Source organism: Pholis gunnellus, assembly GCF_910591455.1.
Source record: "Pholis gunnellus genome assembly, chromosome: 23".
In the NCBI taxonomy this organism is placed as follows: Eukaryota; Metazoa; Chordata; class Actinopteri; order Perciformes; family Pholidae; genus Pholis; species Pholis gunnellus.
The window spans coordinates 1,684,613-1,709,161 of NC_136550.1; the positions used below are offsets into that span (position 1 = coordinate 1,684,613).

General features: G+C 44.8%; 1 protein-coding gene across 1 annotated transcript in view; it reads left to right on the plus strand.

Annotated features, from left to right (window-relative positions):
* Window positions 1-24,549, plus strand: part of trpc5a (transient receptor potential cation channel, subfamily C, member 5a) — a gene marked incomplete at both ends in the record, with an annotated part of 48,075 nt that overhangs the window by 13,720 nt on the left and 9,806 nt on the right. The window contains 5 exons of the mRNA XM_079185149.1: window positions 16,353-16,490; window positions 17,636-17,834; window positions 19,285-19,424; window positions 20,838-21,038; window positions 22,028-22,149. Coding sequence (XP_079041275.1) covers window positions 16,353-16,490; window positions 17,636-17,834; window positions 19,285-19,424; window positions 20,838-21,038; window positions 22,028-22,149 — 800 coding nt within the window. The remainder of the gene's footprint in view (window positions 1-16,352; window positions 16,491-17,635; window positions 17,835-19,284; window positions 19,425-20,837; window positions 21,039-22,027; window positions 22,150-24,549) is intronic.

Below are 24,549 nucleotides of genomic sequence, written 5' to 3' on the forward strand. Positions count from 1 at the left end.
GCATTTGTTTGTCATTTCGTTTATAAAATGAATTCTTAGAATTGATTCAGCTCAAAAAAAGCAACTTTCATTTATCAAACTGTCTGTTTTGCATTTTTGCACGCACACATTTCCAAATCTTGGTTTCCATTAAACAACAAACGGCCTCACAGTCTCATCGTGCTCCGGCTTCAGACGCCCCGACGAGCTCCTTCGTCAGCGTCGTCTCACGAAACAGCTCGAGCCAAATGAAAAGTCACCGCGGCGACACAGACAGACGCGCAGATGAAAAGTGAAAGATGAGCAGAGAACGGAGGAGGACGCACAAACACAGACAGACAGAGCTGACAGCAGGAATCACACGGATCCACACGTGTTTGGTAAAGAGAGAGACGGAGGAGGAGGAGAGAGGGAGAGAAGAGTGGGAGTGATGGAGTTTAGAAGAGAGACAGACGACAACAAACGTGTGTTTTCTACGGAGAAGAAGAAGGAGTGACACGTGGAAACAGAGTCGATTCATAATAAATAAATCAGTCAGTGTCAGTCAAATTATTTTAAAATATTGAAAGTTGAAAGTTGAAGCATCGAAGCCATCGAAGAACCCGTTCCACGTCTGAGCGGATCATAATCTCGGGGACGTGGACGCGCGTTACTTTCCCCTCGTTGAAGCGGCCTCGGTGGAGGTCTGAGCTCTCCGAGTGTCCCGCTAGTTTATATCATTCATGACTTCATGTATTTAATGAAACGGGTCGGCTTCAGACCTGCTGTAGGTCCTGTGAATGCGCGTCAGACCGCCGACAGCGCTGCTGTCCGGACGCAGGTGTGTGTGTGTCTCAGGTGCAACGACAGGAGAGACACCGGCCTCTGGACGCCATGACAGCAACAGATGTTGACGAACAAAACAGATGTGGGTGTTTCTATGCAGATGTGTGTGTGTGTGTGTGTGTGTGTTTATGAAAATGTCTCCAAAGACACTTACGTAAGCTTTCCACACACTGCAACCTCTCTCTCCATCTTTTATACCTCCGCCCGTCACCCTCTCTCTCTCTTCTTAGTGTTACATCTCCTCCCCTCCTTTCCTCACCATCTCATGTTCCCTTTCATCTTCCCTCCTCCCTCCTCCCTCCTCCCCTCCCTCGTTTCCTTGCTGACGTGTCTTTACACTTTTTTTTCTCGTCTCTCTCTCCTTTGGTCCGTTTGTCGCCGCGTGGAGAACTTCCTTTAAGCTCCCTGCTGTTGTGTCTTTGCATGTGTGCGTGTGTGTGTGTGTGTGTGTGCGTGTGTGTGTGTGCGTGTGTGTGTGTTATGATGGAGGTCGAGGTGACACACACACTAAGTGCTGCCACAGTGTTTTGCCAACACCAGGCTTTTAGAGCAAACTATATAATGTGTGTGTGTGTGACGGGAAACTGAGACCTGCGTTTCCTTTGTTGTGTCTCGCTTGTTCCTCCAGGAAATCACACACACACACACACACACACACACACACACACATATACATGTGTATACACATCCCATGAGCCTCTGCTGCACTTTGTGTTTACTTCTAATTAGCAAATGTTGGCATGCTAAGAAGCTAAGCTAAATCTAGTAGTAGAATTATAATCTTTATCTAAAGTCCGTGATTTAAACAGTCAACAACCAATCAGAGCCGAGGAGTCTCAGCTGTCAATCAAACTGTCTGCAGTGGCTGTTTTTGTTGCTTTAAAGTTTTCAGAAACATATTTTAGTTAACGAGCCCGTCGACCGGAGCAAACCGTCTCATGATGAAAACACATTTTATTTATGTTTCCAACTGCAGCTTCAAATTGAAACTTCACACTGTAAAAATCCTGCAAGATATTTTAATCAGACTTTTTTCCAGCTCCGCCCTTTTCCCCGCTGTGCATTGCATTGTGGGAGAATAGTGTGCTCGTAAACTAGCCGACAACCTTCTGTTGATGACGAACACGTGTGTGTGAGTCAGTGCGTCCTCGTCAGCACTCTCAGACGGGATCGATGCAAATTACATCTCCGATATAAACTCCGTGTCACTCAGGGATCAATACGGTACCTCTGGCTCCTCTTCCTCCTCTCCCTCCTCTTCCTCTCACTCTTCTTCCTCTCCCTCCTCTTCCTCCTCCCTCCTCTTCCTCCCTCTCTCCGTTCTTGCCTTTCTGACCTTGTGTCTCGGCCTCCTGGGAAATCTTCTCCATCCTCTCGACTCGCCCTCCGTCCGTATTATTTATTCTGCTCCTCCTTCGTGTCCTTGTGTCCTTCGAACCTACTTCCTCTCCTCTTGTCTCCTCTCCTCTTAAACCCCTCTCTTCTTCTCTTGTTCCCTCTCCTCTTTTTTGTTTCCTCCTCTCCTCTCGTTTGTCTTCATCTTTTCACCTTCTCATTTCCTAATTACCTCTCTTTGCCTTTATTTCCTCTCCTCTCGTTTCCTTTGCTCTCCTATTCTTTCTCTTTCGCTCCTTATTGTTTATTCTCCTCCTCCTCTTTCTGTCCTTCTAACATACTTCCTCTCTTCTTGTTTCCTTCTTCTTCTTGGCTCCCTCTCCTCTTTTTTTGTTTCCTCTTCTCCTTTCGTTGCTCTTCACCTTTTCTCTCTTCATCTTTATTTCCTCTCCTTTGTTTTACTCTCCTATTCTTTCATTTCCTCTTATTTCCTCTCCTATTCCTAATTCCTCTCTTCTCCTTCATTTCCTCTGCTCTTATTTGCTCTCCTCTTGTTTGCTTTGCTCTCCTTTTGCTTCTTTCCTCTCTTCTCCTTTCTTCCCTCTCCTCATTTCTTTATTTCTTCCTATTTCATCTCCTCGTATTTTCTCTCTTTTCCTCTTCTAAAATGTCTCTCCATTCCTCCCTTTCCCCTTATTTCCTCTCCTCTTTTTTGATTTTCCTAATTTGACTTGTCTCCTCTCCTCTTCTCTCCCATTCTCTGCCTTTCTTTTCTATCCTCTCTCTTCCTCCTCTTCCTCTCTCTTCTCCACTCCTCTCTTCTCCTCCTATTTTCTCTACTTTCTTCTTGTCTCCTCTTTGCCTTTCCTTTCTCCTCTCCTCTCCCTGTAGATGCGGTCATGGTTATTGATCCGGCTTTCAACCTTAATTCTGATAAACTGAACACAGAGAGAGAGAGAGAGAGAGAACTAGAGAGAGAGAGAGAGAGAGAACTAGAGAGAGAGAGAGAGAGAGAGAGAGAGAACCAGAGAGAGAGAGGGAGAGAGAACTAGAGAGAGAGAGAGAGAGAGAGAACTAGAGAGAGAGAGAGAGAGAGAACTAGAGAGAGAGAGAGAGAGAGAGAGAGAACTAGAGGGTGAAGAGCGAGTTGGGGTTTAAAGGATGAGGAGTTACATAACGGCAAAGTAACTTTGGGTTACGAGTCAGTGGGTAAAGTGCACACACACACACACACACACACACACACACACCATGGGTTACCCATCATGCCGAGCTCCTCTAAACCCAGAATAAACTCTCTGATTGGCTGTTTGACGCACAGGAATTAACGAACTATGTCCAGCCGGCTGGCAGAGAGCTAAAGCGGCGGGCACCTTTCACAACGCCTCTGCAGTGCATTCTGGGTCGTTCTGATAAATAAGCGTGAGAGGAGAAAGTGTGAACGGAGGGAAGAGGAGACAGACGAGGCACCGATTGAAGGAGGTTGGGATGAAAAATGGAGTGAAACTAAATGATAAAGCAGGTAAAGGAGAAGAGGAATTCTTCTTCCTTTAATTCCAGGCAGACTAGGCACAGGAAGTGCGTTGCTGCGTTTGGGTCTCTGCAAATGCAAACGATGTGCGTGTTTATTTGCATATAGAGCGGCGAAGTGAGACCTGATCACTCAAGATGCATGTGGAGACGCATGTTAATTCCAGGTGTGAACAGAGAGACGACGTTTTACCAGCTCGACGGTCAGTAACGGAGAAATGAAAGCAAAAATACGTGGCTTCTTGAAATCCCCAGTGAGGAAGACTCCTTCGCTTTGGAAAGAGTTCGAAGTTAACATAAGTGTGATTTAGGATGTGAAAATTCTTTAGTTAGGTTTAAGCGTCCAAACTATTTGTTTAGCTTTGGAGAAATGTCTACTTTGTGGAGGTAAGGGTCCATTGTTGTAAACCAGGAACCAACCTCCGGTTCTGACAAGGGAAGCCGTGTGAAAGTGTCTTAAAGCTGCATTCTGTCTAGTGTCCACCAGGGGGCGACTCCTCTGGTTGTATAGAAGTCTATGAGAAAATGACTCTACTTCTCTCTTGATTTATTACCTCAGTAAACATTGTAAACATGAGTTTATGGTCTCAATCTCTAGTTTCAAGTCTTCTTCAATACAGCATGATGTTCATTTAGTAAATGATGGTCCATTTAGAGTCACACAGACCATAAAGCAGGGGATGCTTTAGGGGCGGGGCTACACCGTGAAAAACCAACATTTGATGTCACGAAGACTACGTCCACTTCTCAATAACGTAAACATTTGAAGGCACTTGTTGAAGAGAGTTTGAGGAAAACAACGAGTTGAGCTCAACAGAAAAGACGGATTATTGTGAGATGAGTAGTGCTGGTAGTTGGCTGCAATATATCTAGTTTTTATTTCTTCTGGTGGGCTTATTTTATGTACTGTAGGCCTGATATGAATCTGGATGGATGCCAGATTTCTTTCTCTCCTCCAGTGAAAGCCTTTTTGTGCGCCCAAAGAATATATTTCTTTCTCTTCTCGAGTGGTTCAGGTCTCGGATTTAAGAGTTTGGTTCCGTCAAGTCGCATCTCACGGTTTGGGTTCAGGTTTCAGGTGGATGTTTGTGCATCCCTATCTTTAACAGCCCTGTGCTTGGACCACACTGTGTTATTCATGCTGAGATCATACGTACTGGGCCTTTAACGCCCTGCTGTCCGCTTCAAACACCTTTTAATAATTAAGGCTGCCATTTAAATGGGACTTCTGTCTTCACGGATCATCGGTGTTTATTAGCGCCGAGGCAAGAACACAGTGACAAGATAAACACACACATGACCACCAAGATATACACACAAACAACCACTCACATGCTGAATGCAGTCGTATTGAGAGTGGAAAAGCAGATGGAGATTAGGGGGTGGAGAAACAGTTTATACATCCTACATTGATTTAAAGAGTTTGAATTAAAGTATCCGATCTCAAACCTGATCCCATCCCAGCCGGATCCTCCGAGCCAAGTCTTGACTGGATCGTAACGTGACGTTAGTCCGATCAAGGCCCAAAACTAGCCCGATCCCAGCCGAGTGTCATCTCATTTTGGTCTAATCCGAACCCAATCTTTGGCTAAATCGTAAACTGATCCTTGTCCGATTCTGGCCTGAACCTAATCTTACCGTGTACCGATTATAACAAGACCTTGACCAGATCCTTAACTGATCCTGTCCCAATATTATAGCCTCATCCTGGCCTGAACCTGATCTCATCCAAACCGATCCTTTAATCGATCCTGGCCCAATCTTGGCCTGATCCCAACTGGATCCTAACCGGATCCTGACCCCAATACTAGCCTCATCCTAGCCCAGTCTTGTCCTCATCCTAATCTTATTCTGGACCCGATCCTAACCAGACCATGACCAGATCAACAACTGATCCTGGTCTGATCCTAATCCAATCCTGTATTGATCCTCGGCTGATCCAACGTTAATATTTTATCAGTGTGGCTCATTTGGTAGCAGAATGATGTGAATACTCAAATTAAAGATTAGTATTGACTTTGAATTTTACTGTGAACATCACTTATGATTTAATGTTTGATATTAACATTTATATATTCGGGTTAAAGGACGCATCAGATTAAAAGCTCTGGTTTGATCAGCTGTACTTAGATAAAGTATCACAAAGACAAACTGAACCGCAGTCGTTTCAGGCTGAAGTCCAACAGATATAATTCTTCTTCATTACTAAAAGCTTTATTTGTGTTTCTGCTGACTGAATGAGTTTAGAAAGTTGTTTATTTCATATTTATAGAGCCGTCAAGAACAGAATATTAACCCAATGAGATGAAGTCTGTGAACAATCCAATATGATGATGAACTAAAGAGGTTGAATCGGGTCAAAATGCGGTCGCTGCCGTTGCTAATTGATAAACTTCTGGTCCGTGTGTCGTACAGAACAGTGAGCCAATCAATGGCTTCTTGACTTCTTTGTTTCAAGCAGTGAGGAGAGGATTGAAAGTAAAGCATATGATGAAGAAGACGAGGAAAAGAAGAAGAGAGGGAGACGCTAGGAAGAGTTGGAGAGATGGAGGCAGATCCAGGAAGAGATGGATGGAGAGAGAAACCATAAATCAATTCTTCCTCGGCGGGTTTCTTGGCACCGCTAAGTGTTGCTTGTGTGTGAGAGTGTGATAATCCGTCCAACACTGCTGACAGAGAAACAGGGAGAGCCTGGCGACGCTCCAAAACAACCCAAATTATTCCTCTTTTGCTGCTGCAGAGGAATGAGAGAGAGAGAGAGAGAGAGAGAGAGAGAGAGAGAGAGAGACGGAGATGCTGAGTCTCCATCTATAATACAGTGAAGGTTACGTAACGAGGTGCAATCCGGTAAAACGGCCCCAATACTCAGGAAGTCACGGTACCAGAAACTTAGCAGTCGATAAAACACTCGTGATTATTATTTTCTGGATGAATCTGACCTTCAACATTCACTCCTTCAGTTCTGTCTGCATACTGGTTTTGCAGGGCGGTGCTGCTCCGCGGATGCTAACAGCTAACGCTAACTAGCTCCTTTCCTGCAGATTATAACAAGGTTCTGTTGTGCACAATGGGTTATTGTCAGGGACTGGTACCCAAGTATTGGTTCTCATGACAGTGTCGTCATTCACTTCAAACATTTAAGGATTTTTCAATAAAGAAATTTAGTTTTATTGCTAATGTTGCATATTTTAGCCCATTTCCTGCTCATCCCGTATGTTTTAAATTGCTACAGACTACTTCATAAACCATGCTGTATGTTATAGATTTTGCGTCGACATCAACTGACTTCTATTGATTGATGTGCGGTCTGTAGCTCCTCCCTCCTCGCTCTGCAGCGCTCCGTTTCTTTTTTCCATCTTGAGGACGATTTCTGATTTTCTTTTCCTGCGAAAACGCAGCGAGACTGCAGGAATCTGCAGGAATAATGAAACACTTGCACCACGTGCGAGAACTAAGTAGAGCACGCAGATCTAATCAGCTTCAGCAGAGACGGAGCAGAACAGCTTCACTAGTTCCTGCTGACATCAGCAGATAGCTGCCGAGCTGCACCGCAGGGTCAGACTGAATGTGAACAAACCTACAGCTGAGCTCGGTGTGCAGAGCGCCTTTAAGTCTTTGTAGAAACGATCGTTTCACTCACCACAACATGAGCCTGAGCCGGATAACCCCCAGACTCACCACAGCCCCCTGAAGTGCTGCAGTGTACCTTCGTCACGTCGCACTTCACAGGATCTACTTTACGACCGCAAATAATCTCTTTGTGCAAGATTCTTTGAAATTTCATGATGTCGACGTTTTTCCACATCCTGCGAAGGGCATACATTGTAATTCATTTGATGTGTTGCCCAGTGCCGGCACTCACTGATTAGGCTGAAGACAGATTACACAACTCAAACAAGAGTCAAAGAGTCTGCTCAATGATTTCCAGATCCAACAGAGACGAGTGGACGGTCGGTCAAATAATCACACGAGAGAACCAGAAATCTTAGTAACAGAAGCTCACATGAACTGTGTTTCTCACAATGATTGGGAGCTTAAATGTGCAGTAAAAGTCTTCTATACATGAAGAAAGGCATCAATATAAAGTAGAGCAAAGAACAAACAGTGAGTCCACAGACAGGACTGTTGGAACCTCAGCTGAAACACCTTCTTAATGCTCAGCAGCTTTCATTTGAATGCAAACAGGAAGCGGAGAGCAAGAGGATGAAACGCGTAAAGAGAGAGAGCGGGAGGTGAGGATGACGGAGCGAGAGACAGACTGGTGGTGGTGAGCTGACATGGCAGGTTGTAGGGAAGACTTGAAGAAAGAAAAAGAAAAAAGCAGAGCGAGGTGGAGAGGTGGAACAGAGGAAACCGGCACAGAAATAGAGTCGGCTACAGAAGGAGTGAGTCACAAACAGCGGGGCGGTGGAACGCATCTCTCCTGGTTCACTCCGGTTTATTTCCCTCAACGTGTCTCGCTTGTGAGGAGGTAAACCTGCAGAGAGGAAGATGGAGACACGTGGAAAGAAGAGTAGAGAGAGAAGAGAGAGAATGAAGAAGAGGGGAGGAGTTCTTTAGGCGAGGGAGGAGGAGAGAGGAGAAGTGTTGCAGGTGAACGAGTAGGAAGAGAGTCAAGAGAACGAGAGAGTGAAAGCACAACGAGCTGTGTGGAGGGAGGAGCTCTGTGCGACACGGTGATGAATGACAGCAATCAGAGGGAGGAGGTGAGGGAGGAGGTGAGGGAGGAGGTGAGGGAGGAGGTGAGGGAGGAGGAGGCGATATTAACACAGAGGGAGCTGATGGAGTTATGTTGAGGTGCAGCAGACGGGGGAACGGGGGGAAAACAACAGGAGGAAATACAAGTCTTGTGTTTTTACCAGACAACATCAGGAGCTATTTCCTTCCAAACACGGGTCCAGTTCAAGTTTCCGTCTTCATGCTAAGCTACGTTAGCCTGGTGCCAGTAGCTTCATATATAACTGTAACTGAGCTTGTGTGCTTTTCACTTTTACTTTCACTTTCACTTTCAATTACATTTCCAAACCACATTTGTTTAAAGATATAACGACTGATATTTGAACTTGTTTTATGTTTTCAGTGTTAAAACCACAAATGTGTTGAATGTGAACGTTTCTGCAGCCGGTCACAATAAGTTACATCGTACACTGAGCGACCGTTGTCGGAAGTTACGTTGTTTAAAAGTTCTGTGATTTTATAAGAAGTATATAAAGTGAAGAAAACACAGGACGTAGCTCTGTGTTACGTAACATTACGCAGAACAGTCCACAGAGCTCAGTCGTTTATTTACGTTAGTTACGTTGTTGCGTTATTTTAACACAAACTACGATCATTTTTATAACCTTGACGTAGTAGTTTTGTTGCTTAAACCTAAACAATGGTTTCAAACCGTGCACCGTGGGGCTTTGTGCTCTTCTACATGTGTGGTACATGGCTGAGCCTTCTAAACCACATTGTCTTTTTAAATTCAAACTCATTTCCAGATGCTCAGAGCAGCAGATGGAAATCCTTTCAGCTCCACTTATTTGGATTAACGCAGAAATGCCGTCTGATAAACAGATGAAGCCAAAGGAGTCCTGATTTAACACTAATGTGGGCTGAAGTGATGTTTTGTCAGAGAAAAGGAAACGTGTTGTGTTTGGGTGACCTGACGTTAGTGCTCATCATCTGCTGCGTGTTGTTAACATGAACACTGACACACTAGAGAAGCTGCATCATTTCTCTTTTGTCTTCTCTTTCTTCCCTTCTGGCCTCTTTCCTCTTTCATCACACCTCCAAACATTAAAGCAAGAACATCACAGTGACCGGTTCCTTCTTCTTCTTCTTCTTCTTCTTCTTCTTCTTCTTCTTCTGCTTGTTGTTTTCGATCCGTCTCGTCTCGCCGGTCGACTTGCAGATTAAAGTGGACGTTTAGCAAAAGTCCTTCACTGGTTTCCACCATTTAACCTCCATTTAACCCCTCGATGAAACCCCTGAAACATTCATGTGTGTGCGTGAGAGAGAGAGCAGTGTGTGTGTGTGTGTGTGTGTGTGTGTGTGTGTGTGTGTGTGTGTGTGTGTGTGTGTCTGAATCATTTAAATGTCTTTTTCTGTCTGCGGGCCTGTGATACCTGCAGTCCTGCTGAATTATACATTAACAGTAGTCTCAATAATAAATGGATTGTGTGTTTGTGTGCTGACAAGTGTCTTCTTGAGTGTGTGTGTGTGTGTGTGTGTGTGTGTGTGTGTGTGTGTGTGTGTAGTTCAATCATTCGCTGCAGTAACTGAATGATGTATTGACCATCGTTCATGTTTTATTCAGCGCATTCAAATGAATTATTGCTTTAATTAATCTGTCAACACATGTACTCAATTAGAGGGGTTCACACACACACACACACACACACACACACACACCATGCAGTGTTCAGTACTCTCTTTGACTCTCTCTATCTCATCGTTATAAGTTCTTTGTGTTGTCTGCTCCACATAGTACACAAACATAGTACAGAAGTATTGGCAGCTACATGTAAAAGAATTCATTCTTCAGGACAATATTCCCTTTAAATCTTTAAAATGCATGTGACATTATATGTGTAATAGTGAGTCATCAGTGTCTCTCACTGTTTAAACACTTTATATGCAGATAGATGGTTTTATTCCGTATTGTAGGAGATCTTCTTCTGTGGTGTGTTTGCTGGTTGATGAACGGTCTCTGGACGCAGGCTGGACTGTTTCTGTCTAGTGACGATGGAGGAAGAGGAGATAACACACGGTGACCACATCACAACACAGTGTGAGAGAGAAAGAGTTGATGAGCGGAGAGGCGGATCAAACGTGAACACGAGGGCACTTTTCCATATTTGCATATAAATCACACTCGCGCTGCTTTGTGTGGATCACATCAGGCCGCAGAGACACTGAATCAACTCATCAGCATATTTCTGAGTTCAGTGGCCGAGGCAGACTGCCCAGAAATTTAAAAAAAAGAGTTAGCTGGAAGGAAGCTTTGTGTGGCAGATTGTGGTTTAAATGTCGGGAGCAGAACACAAGTGACCCGAGCGCGTGAGGCCGGTCCGCCTCCTTTGTAGCCGCTGGTGTTTGCGGGGCTTTTGTGCAGCGGAGACACCTGGATGATCCTGTTAGGAGTCATTACAGAACCCGACACAGGCTGAGGAGTGACCGTCTCCCCCTGCAGGGGAGAGCAAACTCTGATGCTGCACGGGCAGCTTCTAACAGCAGGCATGCAGCTAGAAGAGCAAGCCGAGCACAGCGGTGATTATAGGAGGGCGCGCTGTGAACACGCTGCTGTGGGAGGAGGATGACGTGGGCGGCGGTGGACTCGAGTGGACTCCGAGTCTGCGATTCATCTGCTTTGCATGTGTTCGGACTGTGCAGGCAGGATGCGACCACACGGAGAGATCGGATCACTAAAGCCAGCTGAGCCCCGACTCGAGGGGTTAATAACGGGAGCACTGCGGCGGCAAAGAGACGGTTTGAGTTCAGCAACAGAATTCTGAAAAACAGAAATATCTCTTTTTAAAGACGGTTCGTTATGACGTCACTCATTAGTTTGTGGACTGAAGTTTTGAAACCTTGAGTTTGGCAATTTTTGCCGTCACCATCTTTTCTCTTTTTTGCAACCTGTCAATCACCGTGTAGCCCCGCCCCTAAAGCGTCCCCTGCTTTATGGTCTGTGTGACTCTAAATGGACCATCATTTACTAAATGAACATCATGCTGTATTGAAGAAGACTTGAAACTAGAGATTGAGACCATAAACTCATGTTTACAATGTTTACTGAGGTAATAAATCAAGAGAGAAGTAGAGTCATTTTCTCATAGACTTCTATACAACCAGAGGAGTCGCCCCCTGGTGGACACTAGAGAGAATGCAGCTTTAATTATTCACTTAATAACGTGTTATAATCAGCAATAGGAGTCACGTTTGGTTCCCCGTCCGTCATGGAACCTGTCGGAGCCGCCTGACTGTATCATAAGAGCCTTTTCATCTCGCAGCAACGTGACTCATCTGAACTTCCTCTCCAGGAAGAAATGGAGGTTTTGGGGACATTTTATTTTCCCACTCAGCTAATTTCCATGTCTGTGCCAAACCCCCCAGAGAACGAGCCGGATGACTGGCTGCATCTATCAGGAATCAAAAACACTTCTCAGCCTGCGTCCTCATCGCTGCAACAGACACAATAAACCTCTTTAGACAAAATAAACCTCTTTAGGCTGCAGAATGTTTTTCTTGACAAACAACCTTTAAAGGTTGAAGGTTGTCGACTTTAAAAGAGCTCAATCAGAGGATCAGAGGTCACTGGTTATAGAATCTGCAGAGTACAAACAGAGTTTTTTATGTTTGAATGCAATTAAACAATAGATTCATAGCTTTTAAGACAAATAAATTAAATTTGCTTTTAAATAATGCATTTAAAGACTCAAACAAATGATTTGAAACAAGTATTAATTGATTTATTACGTAGAAAAGGCTTTCACGTTCCTCGAAACATGTTGTTTTGTTGAGTCAAAGTAGATTCAAAGTTGCTTCGTTTACGCTGAAAAAGGACGGTTTAATGTGTTTAAACATCTTTAAATTATGATTTAACGATTAAAAGTCTTTTTACTGACACGTCTGGTTTCTCCTTTTAACATTTACACTTTCCATTTGTGATCGCTTTAATTTACAGCACTAAAAATAACTTTTTTAAATTTCAATTCATCAAATTTTTCACAATAAAAGTCTCTCGTTTTCTTGCAAAATCAGGAAATGTTGTGTTTTAATCAGCAGGGACTTAAAAGTACTCCGACCAGCATTTGTTTATTGCATGTTAGTGCATTAGCCCTCAGGTCCCTCCTCCAGCACTGTTAGCACTGTTAGCAGTGTTAGCTGCTACCCGCCGGCTCATGTTGAGAGCTGTTGAGAGGCAACACAAACGCTCCCCGTCTCCCATTATGCACCTTTAATGCGTCGTGGCATGATCTGACAATAACATGTGTGTACAGAGCTAGAGACAACTTGTGGTTAGCCTAGCTTAGCATAAAGACAGGAGACAACATTTTCTCCTTTTTGCAATTTTTGAAAGTAAATTTGTCATTTTAAAATGGCGCTCTTCAGATCAGAGCTCGTGTGCTTGTAACACCCTCGTTCCCTTTTTCTCTCCCCAACCAGCAGACGACTGCAAGCAGTAAGAGTAGAGTGTGTGTGTGTGTGTGTGTGTGTGTGTGTGTGTAGGTGTGTGTGTGTGTGTGTGTGTGTGTGTGTGTTATGTAAAGCTGCTATTGGATTAGCATGAAAGAGTGTGGCTTCTGTGCTGCGGGCAAACTGAGATTAAGACTTTGTCCTCCGCAGTTTTCGCTTCACTGACCCGGCCTGTTAGGAGAGAGGGAGAGAGGGAGAGAGAGGGGGAGAGAGAGAGAGAGGGAGAGAGAGGGAGAGAGAGGGAGAGAGAGGGGGAGAGAGGGGAGAGGTAGAGAGAGGGAGAGAGAGGGGGAGAGGGAGAGAGAGAGGGAGAAATCAATGAAACACACATCCCATCGTCTACTCTTCACTTGTCCATAAACACAGACTCATGATCTCATCATTGTAGCTGCTTCCTGTTATTGTCTGAACGTCTGTCCTCCGGTGCGTCTCAGACCGGCTCTCTGATTGGTCGAGGAGCCGCAGCGTCAACGTCGAGTTTGTTTTCTTCTGTGAGGATGACGAGGATGTTCGACGACTGACGGCGAAGACGAGGCTGAAGCCGAAGAAGAGGAGAGGAAGGAGCCGACTGCTGTAGTTTTAGTGGAGCCCGGAGATCAACTCCCTCATTAGCATACTGCTGCCATGGCAACAGGAAAACCAAACCGGAGCCGAGAGAGGGATGGAGGGAGAGGAAGGAGGAGAGGAAAGAGGAAGGGCTGGAGGAGAAGGAGGGGAATTAGGATAAAGAAGAGAGGAGGTGAAGACGGCGGAAGGGAGGAAAAGAGAGAGAGAGAGAGGAGGAGGAGAAGGAGAAGGAAGAGGAGGAGGAGGAGTGGACGCAAGGCTGAAACGAAAGGGGGGTGAATAAATGGAGAAAAAGAGGAGGAGGAGATGGAGTGGGAAGGAGAAGAGGAGGAGCACTGAGGATGAAGAGGAGAACAGAAAAAGAAGAAGAAGGGTAGAAAAAGAAAGGAGGACTGGAGGCTGGAACGAGAGGAAGAGGAGGAGGAGAAGGAGCAGGAAGAGGGAGCAGCCACCTTGGTTTGACTTCTAGCACTTTAACTCCTTCTCCTCCTTTCTCCTTCTTTTCCTGCTTCAATCGTGTTCATCTGTATAATTAAATCCTCTCGTTATCACACACACACACACACACACACACACACACACACACACACACACACACACACACACACACACACACACACACACACACACAACCAGATAAGAGGTTGAACAACTGGCTCTGAAGCTGTGTGTGTGTGTGTGTGTGTGTGTGTGTGTGTGTGTGTGTGTGTGTGTGTGTGTGTGTGTGTGTGTGTGTGTGTGTGTGTGTGTGTGTGTGTGTTAAGGTCATATCCGCTGTAGTTCACTCTGGTCGTTGTTATCGGAGGTGTAAGGACGACGTGAGATGATTAAACTGAGTAGAAACCCTCCTGTGCCAAAAAAAGATAAAAACACTACATCTCATTTATTGTTTCACACACACACACACACACACACACACACACACACACACACACACACACACACACACACACACACGTGTTATGCAATAAACCTGCAACGTCACAGTTGTCACACAGTGGTCCCGTACCTACGACACCTCGCCTGTCCCGCTCAAATGAATCAGTAATTATTCCTCAATGTTAGTGTTTAACTTATTCATCATGCAGATTACCTTTATTATTATTATTATTATTATTATTATTATTATTATTATTATTATTATTATTATTATCATTATTATTATTATTATTATTATTATAAGCAAATTAATTAAATAGCATTTGTCTGGGAATGACTCTGATCTGTACGTCCATGTGGTTTCAGCACCATGGACAGCTCTTTGGGTATTTTCACAGGTTTTGCGTTCCCGCCTCCTGCTGCAGCGCTCCGAGCTGCTTCGTGTGTTTTCCAGCAACATGCTTGTTACATGCATGCAAAATAAACTTCTGTCTTCACAGGAAACAACCCGGGAAGGTTTAGGCAACACAACCTTTGTACTTAGATTTAGGAAAAGGATGGTGTTTTCACATTCGGCACGACCGGCGGTCTCCTGGGTGGACGGCCGAGCTCTGAATGATACATGAACAAACCGCTCCGTGTTCACCTCCAGAGCACGGAGAGGAACGAACGCGTGACGTCTGGTGTTGCACCGTAATTCGTCGGTATTGTGTGTTCTGCACGTGGTGGTGAAGGAGGAGCAGCTGTCTGCTCCTCTTCCTCAAACCTGACTTAAGTTACGTCCACATGTGCAGGAAACCAGCTTCGTATACACGATGCTGCAGAGTTATGGAGCCGTGACGGCAAAAAAAGAAATCAGAGCTCCGGTCCCACTCAGAGAGCTGAGGTATCAGTCACGTACCATCCAAAATAAAGACGTGCCAGGATCAATTATTTATGAAAGCAGCCCACACTGCTAAGAAAACAAGGAAGTGTTGAAATGTGCAGCCGCCACCAAATGTTCCCGTTTTCAGAGAAGCAGCCGAGCGCCGCGCTTGATTGACGTCTTCAGGTGCTGAACCGAGTGTTTCTGGCAGCTCGTCTCTTTTTTAGCTTTTTAGCCAAATCTTCACGTCCTCGTGTGGACGTGCAAAAAAACAAACACACACAGAACGGAGCTGGATTTTTATTTATTCATTTATTAAATAGGCTGTTTGTGCCACAGAGGGACAGATAACCTGCCGTCTCCTCAAGTCCTTCTCAGAGCTTTGAGACTTATCTACGATCCAGGACCGTCGCTCAGACGTGACGAGGGATGGAGAGGGAAGGGGGGATTAGGAGTTAAGACAATGGGAAGAGGAAGAGGAGAGGACTCAGCTTGTTTGGTGACTCAGAGGGCGGCTGAAGGGCTGACGGGGGGACAAACAGCCGCCGGTGTGATGCCGGCAGCATCAGAGGAGGAGCTGTAATGAGATGTAAATGGAGGCAAAACCTGCAGCTCCTCTTCTGTCGGGGCGGGAGGTGCTGCGACCTTTTGGCACCGCCGAGGAAATCTCCTCCAGATGTACCTGCTTCAGGCTGATAGCTGCGTGTTCATCACACAGATACACAGACGATTACATTGTTTCCTCCTTATCTGCTTATTAGCGTCGTCTTAGTGTTATTATGTAAATCAGCAACATGAAGAGGTTTGTGCTTCTGGATCCTCTCACGTTCACACACGATACCTTTACTCCATGTTGCACAAGCGTGTGAAAGAAGAGTTCAACTTACGGTTTGACTGTTTTTAATGACGTGAAGTAGATAAATAAAGACAGTGTGTGTGTGTGTGTGTGTGTGTGTGTGTGTGTGTGTGTGTGTGTGTGTGTGTGTGTGTGTGTGTGGTGAAGGTCTCTCATCAGCAGCGCTGTGGCCTCTGGAGGATGTACGAGTCGCTTACGGACGCTTTCATCGAGGCAGGAAGTCATCGTTCAAAACTCCCAAAGTCACTTTTCTGTGTTTCCTATCTCTCTCTCTCTCTCTCTCTCTCTCTCTCTCTCTCTCTCTCTCTCTCTCTCTCTCTCTCTCTCTCTCAGTTCGTGGCTCAGCCAAACTGCCAGCAGCTTCTGGCCACGCTGTGGTACGACGGCTTCCCAGGCTGGAGGAGACGACACTGGGCCGTCAAACTGGTCACCTGCTTCATCATCGGACTCCTGTTTCCCTTCTTCTCACTGGTGAGGAGGGAGGAAAGGAGGGAGGAAAGGAGGGAGGAAAGGAGGGAGGGAGGGAGGAGGAGAAGCTGGGTGAAGGTGAAGGGAATAGAAACGGGAACGAGGAGCGAAAAATGAGGAGAAGAGAAGACTTTAAGAAAGTTTGTGAGAAAGGGAGGTATTGAGGAAGTGAGGAAAGGATGGAGCAAGAAAAGGAGTGGAGGGAGGAAGAGGAGAGAGAAAGGAGAAAGAAAAAGTAGAGCGAGAAACAGAAGGAACAAAGGATGAGAAAGAATCCAAAACAGAAGAGCTGGAAGAGTGGATGAATAAAGGAGAGGTGAAAAAGAGAAAGAGTAGATACAAAGACTTCTGTCCTCACAGTAAATGTGTTGCCGGGCAGCAATTAAACCAAACTCTTTGTTTATTGGCTGGAGGAGACAGACAACAACACTTGACCTACAAATCAAACGGTGTTGTTGTTCTACTTTAAAAGAGGAGAAGAGAAGAAGACAGACAAGACTTGATTCTTTAAAGAAAAGTGCATCAAATCATCTCTACGTCTATATGAACATTTGATATTTACGAATACACGAAATATTCATTTATGGCAGTTTGTTAACTTAAAGCCACTGTTGATGTTTATAGTATGAAGTATAAAGTAGCAGAAAATGTAACTTCTCGAGTACGAGTACCTCTAAACTGTATTTCAGTAAAGTACTTGAGTATGTGTTGGATTTAGTTCATCATAGAATCATAAACAATAGTTATATATATATATATATTGACGTGCAAATAATCTTAAAGTTCTCGTGGTTTGTTGGCAAACGTTTCATGTTTTGAAGGTCACAGTTTGCATCTTCAAGGACTCAGAGATAAAGCCGACTAAAGAGAGGACAAGTATCGCCTTAATGTGATTAAGTTATTAACGTTTTGATAATGCAAACACGCCCTCTCTGTTATTCAAAGCCTCGCTGACTCAGAGACAGCTGAGGATGCCAGCAGCGAGTAGACGAGCAGAGCAAGTAAACAACAACAACAACAACAACAACAGTAACAGCTTTGAGCAACAAGACGAGGCGGCGCCTGGCTGAGCGTGAACCCGATCCAGCACACCTTGTAGACTCTTCTGTTTGTCTCTCTCACGTCTGTCTCTTCGTCCTCGTCCTCAGATCTACCTGCTGGCGCCGAAGAGCGCTCTGGGCCGCTTCGTGAAGAAGCCCTTCATCAAGTTCATCTGCCACACGGCGTCCTACCTGACCTTCCTCTTCCTCCTGCTGCTGGCCTCGCAGCACATCGCCCGGACCAACCTGCACATGCAGGGACCCCCGCCCACCATCGTGGAGTGGATGATCCTCCCGTGGGTGGTCGGTACGTATCGCCGCCGCCATTTAGAACTAACGGCGCTCCAATGAAGCCGAGAGAAGAAAGTTTCAGAGGTTTTCTTGTGATCAGACAGATGTCCTCTGTCCAGGAAACCCAAACAAAAAAATAATATCCTTGAGGCAAATTTAAACCAGGCGGCAACCTCCGGTTCTGCCAAACGAAGCCGTTACTTCATGTGTTAAAGCTGCATTCTCTCTAGTGTCCACCAGGGGGCGACTCCTCTGGTTGTATAGAAGTCTATGAGAAAATGACTCTACTTCTCTCTTGATTTATTACCTCAGTAAACATTGTAAACATGAGTTTATGGTCTCAGTCTCTAGTTTCAAGTCTTCTTCAATACAGCATGATGTTCATTTAGTAAAGGATGGTCCATTTAGAGTCACACAGACCATAAAGCAGGGGATCTATGACATCATATCACAATTTTTGTTAATATAATTTGTGTTTCTTTCTTACATGCGCTACACATGTGAGACGCCGAACTTTGACGAGGAAGAAATGTCTCTTCTGGACAGTAAAAAGAAATGCAGATTGACTTTGATTGCTTCTTATTAAGACGACTCTGAGTGTGTCTACGAGTGTGTGAGTGTACGCTGGGGTGTGTGTGTGTGTGTGTGTGTGTGTGTATGTGTGTGTGTGTGTGTGTGTGTGTGTGTGTGTGTATGTGTGTGTGTGTGTGTGTGTGTGTGTGTGGGTGGGTGTGAGAATGAGTGATTGCATCTCCATATTCTCTCTCTCTGAGCTGACAAATCATAACCGCCATCACTTGAAGAAAAAAAATACAAAACCGTCTGTTCCTCTTCGTCGTCTCTTTCGTCTGAATCTTTCCTCGTTTTACACTTTAAATTGTTGCTCATTCAACTGTAAAGAAAACTAATTTTCATTTAAAAAGTTTGATAAAAATAAATATATAGAGATCAGATAAAGTTGTGTTTGTTGACGTCGATTCCGCCTCGTCATCGTCTCGTCTCACATGACGTCATAGTTTTCATTAACCTGATTAATGCTGCGTTGAGGGAGCTGCAGCTGCATTTCATTGCGCAATCGTGCGTTGAATAACGATGACAAACGGTGAAGTAGAACTAACTGAGTTAATCAGTGAACATGTGTTCAGCAGCTCACTCTGTTGTTGTTCTGATGGAAACTTAAAGTTCAGAAACCAACGTTAATCACACGGGTCTCAGAAGAGCAGACGTGTCAGAACAGAAAATAACAGAAAAATGACTTATTGAGAATAAAACTTCTTTCTCCAAAATCAGTGGTTCAGAACAAATGTTCCGGCTCTCCGGCTCTCCGGCCCGAGGCTGCTGCCAACAGAAAACATTCAACAGAACAAAGCGAGCAAACAGAAGCTGCTGCTGGATGATATTAATGTCCTCGTGCATGCGTGACCGTGTGTGTGTGTGTGTGTGTGTGTGTGTGTGTGTGTTTTCAGGGTTCATCTGGGCAGAGATTAAGGAGATGTGGGACGGGGGATTCACAGAGTACATCCACGACTGGTGGAACCTGATGGACTTCGCCATGAACTCGCTCTACCTGGCCACCATCTCGCTGAAGATCGTGGCCTACGTCAAGGTAACGACTGACCTTTGACCTTTTTAAAAAGGGGGCTTAGATGCAATAACGTGCTGACTTTCTACAGCACGGCTTTCATCTTTAATGTTACTCTGCATACATATAAGATCTGTTTATTAAGAGCGAATGGTGTAACCACACACACACACACACACACACACACACACAGACACACACACACGCCAGACGGCCGGGCCATCTGCAGCAGCTGTGAGTCACTGATGATGGCGGGCGGCCCTCCTACTCAGGTCCCGTACACACACATCCAGCACACGTACAGATATAACGTGCGCACACACACACACACCTGTATCCGCACACGCTGTTCAATAACACACACTGACTGAAGCAGCAGCCGGAGGCAGAAACTCTGTGAAACTTTCTGTGTTCACGGGAAACGTACAGTTTCTGCTCGTTACATGTGGGATGTATTTTCAAAATAAACCTCAGAGTTCAAAGGAGCCATTGTCTTTTCAAAATAAACTTCCATGTTCACAGGAAACATTGTCTTTTCAAAATAAACTTCTATATAGTTTCCACTCGCTGATGGCATACAGTGAAATTTCAAAATAAACTTCCACCGTAGCTTTACTAACATGTTTTGTTTACTTTTGCAACAACAGCACAATCAGTTAGATTGAGGAAAATATCTTGTTTTGGGTGAAAGTAGTATGTTAGTTCAGTAAAATACTAAACTTCTTATGTTACAGAACTGAGCCTCTAGTAATGACGTCGATGGTTATTTCTGTAGTTTGGTGAGTTGGTATCAGACGCAGAGAGGAGCTGAAACAAGAGTGAGAACGGATTGTGTGTGTCTGAGAAAGAGACAAATTAAGTGCGATTGTTTCTGTTTCTTCGGCTGTACCCCTGTGTGTGTGTGTGTGTGTGTGTGTGTGTGTGTGTGTGTGTGGACTCCGTGTGGAAGTCTAATGGCTGAATTTGGAATGAGGAGGGAAGCCGAGAGGCACCGAGCGGGGAGAGAGAGAGCGATGGTGACCGGAGGGAGACGGATGAAGTTTAAAAGTCGTAAACAAAGAGAACGCTGACAGAAAGAGGGAAAGAGGAGGAGACGGGGAGATAAAGTGTGAGCTTGAGAGACAAATGAAGGGAAGAAGGTGTGTTAAGCATGCAGGACTGAGAGTGTTTCAGAGGATCAGCAGTGAGCTTGAGGGGGACTCAGAGGATTAAAGGAGGATGCTTTCAAAAACATCGTGATCTCACAAGGAATGTTATCGGAATCTGCTCCAGCTGGTGAGGGTTATGTACGTTTGGTATAAAAAAACGTGACTTAGAAGTTGCTAAAGCTTCCATTTTCTGTAAATAATGTCGTATACTCTCGCTGTAAACTGGTCTGTATGTCCTTTCTTGGGTTTCTTCCTCATCCCCTCCACGTCTTCCTCTCTCTCTCTCCAGTACAACTCCTCTCGTCCCAGGGAGGAGTGGGAGATGTGGCACCCGACGCTGATCGCCGAGGCGCTGTTCGCCATCGCCAACATCTTCAGCTCGCTCAGACTCATCTCCCTCTTCACCGCCAACTCCCACCTCGGGCCGCTGCAGATCTCGCTGGGGAGGATGCTGCTGGACATCCTCAAGTTCCTCTTCATCTACTGTCTGGTGAGACACTAAGACGATTACTCAGCGACGGTTTTCTGCTCATAACACACCAGGAAAACAAAGTTGCAGGATGGTTTATAAATGAAGTATTACCTTTACTTTTGAAGCCAAAGCTTCATGTGTTAAAGCTGCATTCTCTCTAATGTCCACCAGGGGGCGACTCCTCTGGTTGTATAGAAGTCTATGAGAAAATGACTCTACTTCTCTCTTGATTTATTACCTCAGTAAACATTGTAAACATGAGTTTATGGTCTCAATCTCTAGTTTCAAGTCTTCTTCAATACAGCATGATGTTCATTTAGTAGATATTCCTTTGAAGTAATAATTGGTTAATAGTTCAAAATGAGCTCCAGATCAACCAACAGTAAAATCCTGCTTTGTTGAGCAGATTTTCTATGTTCCTATTGTTTCTAATATCTAGTTTAAATGTTAACATTTAGCATTCCAGGATGCTAACATGTTAGCATTCATCCCAAAGTTTGACAGGAACTCGTTCCTGAGCTTTCGAAATTCGAAATTTTTGACCCGAATGAAAAATCAGGAAGTCGTAAAACTCAACAGAAGAAACTAATTCTTCAAATTACTGTGAAGATATTTCCCTCTATCCACTGCATTCTTTCTGAAACTTGGAACAACACACTGCATCCTTGTTGAAGGACACCACGGACCTCTTTCCTTACACCCAGAACTCATTACCTCGCTCTCAGGGGAACTCCTAACCTGCGACAGAACCCCCACGAGACCCGCCCGGCTCCCCGCGGTCCTAAAATCCACCTCAGAGAGCCCGAGGCACCGAAGCCACATGGCTTCACGCTCGCTCAGCTGCAGCTCTTACGCACCTCCAGATTGAGAAAACACGTCCTCCTGTGTTTGAAGAACGCCCTGGAGGAGCAGAGGGTCCACCTCACTCACAAAACATGACGTCAGATCCAGAACTGCTTCATTTCCAACAGATAAAAACATGTTAATGAACACGTTTCCTGTTTTAGGTCCTGCTGGCGTTCGCCAATGGCCTGAACCAGCTGTACTTCTACTATGAGACCAAGGCCTCGGAGGAACCCAACAACTGCAAAGGCATCCGCTGCGAGAGGCAGAACAACGCCTTCTCCACGTGAGTACCGCCCGGAACGCTCGCCGTGAGTCCGTGTCTTCAAACGGACGCGTTGAGGAGAGAAACACTGGAGCTAACGGTGGAGCTGCACCATGTTTGATCTGTTTGGGTGCAATAGACATTTGAGAAGACTATCGGAGATACGATCGGGCACGAATGCATATTTGAAGGTTTTTAACCTTTTACGAGTGAAGGAAGGGTCATTTATGAATGCTCATTAATGTTGATGTTCTAACAAATTGTGAGGTTTTATGAGATAGAAACTAGCAAATGCCAGAATGCTAACATGCTAAACTCAGACGGTGAACATTATACCTGCTAAACATCAGCATGTTAGCATTATGAGCATGTTAGCGTTTAGCTCAAACCACCAGATCTGGATATTTATTTACTCAAATCATTTTTTAAATCCCTTCCTGCAGAGTTTTGGCAGGTCTGTAGTTTTGGCAAATAGACTTTGATGTTTGCTAATAACAGCTGTGATAACATCAAACGTCACGCACACACACACACACACACACACACACACACACACACACACACACACACACACACACACACACACACACACACACACACACACATCGCCCTGATAATCAAACACTGTACGAGGCGTCCAGAGCTGCTGCTGCGTCGGCCATAATGCAAACTTTCTCACACACACACACACATAAACTGCAGCTTATGGAGAGGCCAAGTTTGAATCATGGCTCATATGGCGGCCCTGCAGCACACACACACACACACACACACACACAGATGAGTGTGTCTCTGCTGATGGAGGCAGAGTGAGGTCCAAGCCGAGTCGGGGGCTGAATATCGATGAGTCGTGGTTTGCTTTAGATAATAAGCCGCATTGATTCACGATCGGTTCCATTACAGCAAAGTGATCCGGTTCACACTTTAAACTTTTATTTGTGTTTGTTGTTACGGGTTTAAATATGCAAATGAAGCTTTATGTCACGGTAACTTTTGGTGAATTTAAGATAATTCTAGACACAAACATACAAAGTATTATTGTCTGTATGTATTTGTGTGTAACGGCTCTGCTTAAGATTCAAGCATTATAAATGTATTCATGAGGAACGCATGCTGAGTCGAGGCGTGAGGCGGTTAGTCTTTTAAATCCAGGCCGACCTCCTCGCTGAGATGCTGAGAACAGAACAAACGCACTCAGCGAAGCTTGACTTGAACAAACAAAAAACACACAAAAGCCCGATCACGGCTGCCCTCAGAGATCCTCGTCTGACGCAAAAAGAAATCAGCAGCTAGATGAGCGAGCGGCGGCTCAGAGGATGCATAATGCAAACGCCAGCACATCAACATTCATGAGTTTACAATTGTTTCCTCTTTGCATCCCGCTGCTGTAGTTCACACACACACACACACACACACACACTCACTCATCAGCGTTTGTGACATCGCTTCCTGTTTCTCAGGTGTGTCGTTCTCGCTGATCTGTGCTTCACACACACTTATCACCGTTAATGTGTTACACAACGTTTGCACCGTGAGGGGGTTTGTCTCACTGTCTCCACCTCGCTCACTCTGTTTCTGCCTTCAAACAAAAGATGTAAATACTCTCATCCCCTCTTTCACACTCTCGCTCTCTCTCTCTCTCTCTCTCTCTCGCTCTCTCTCGCTCTCTCTCCCTCTCTCTCTCTCTTTACCCTCGTTAGTGTCTCACCTCCTCAGCACTGACGCTGGGATTCTGAGGCCTTTTCAACCAAACAGTCACTGGAAATATAGAGTCATGGATGGATTACTGGATCCCCGGCCTTCACCTGCAACATGTCCTTCAAAGAGAAATGAACCAACCTGGTATCAACTAGGAAGAGACTCAAATGATCACAAAGACACATAACATGACTACAAAGAGACGCAAAAAGACATCTACAAAGACACCAAAACAACTACAAAATAGACAAAAACGACTACAAAGAGACACAAAAAGACTACAGAGAGAAAGAATATCTACAAAGACATCAAAACGACTGCAAATGGACCAAAACAACTACAGAGAGACACTAAACGACTACAATGAGGCACAAAACGACTGCAAAGAGACCAAATGGACTTCAAAACAACAATAATAAGGTGCAAAACAACCAGAAAGAGATTACAAATGACTACAAAGAGACACAAAACAACGACAAAGAGGGAAAAAACAACCACATACGAAGAATAACTACCCTAACCTTAAATAAAGAGCCTGTAAGCAGGAAAAATAAAGTTCCTGTGGTCACAGTGTTCAGGTCTTTACACACCGTTTATTAGATATAATTAGTTTTTTATTAGACTAATTCACACGTCAATACATGTTTCCTGACTGTTGTTTTGACACAGAAGGCAAATATTACGCGGCAAAAAACGGCGTAATTTAAATAAAGTTTGAGATTT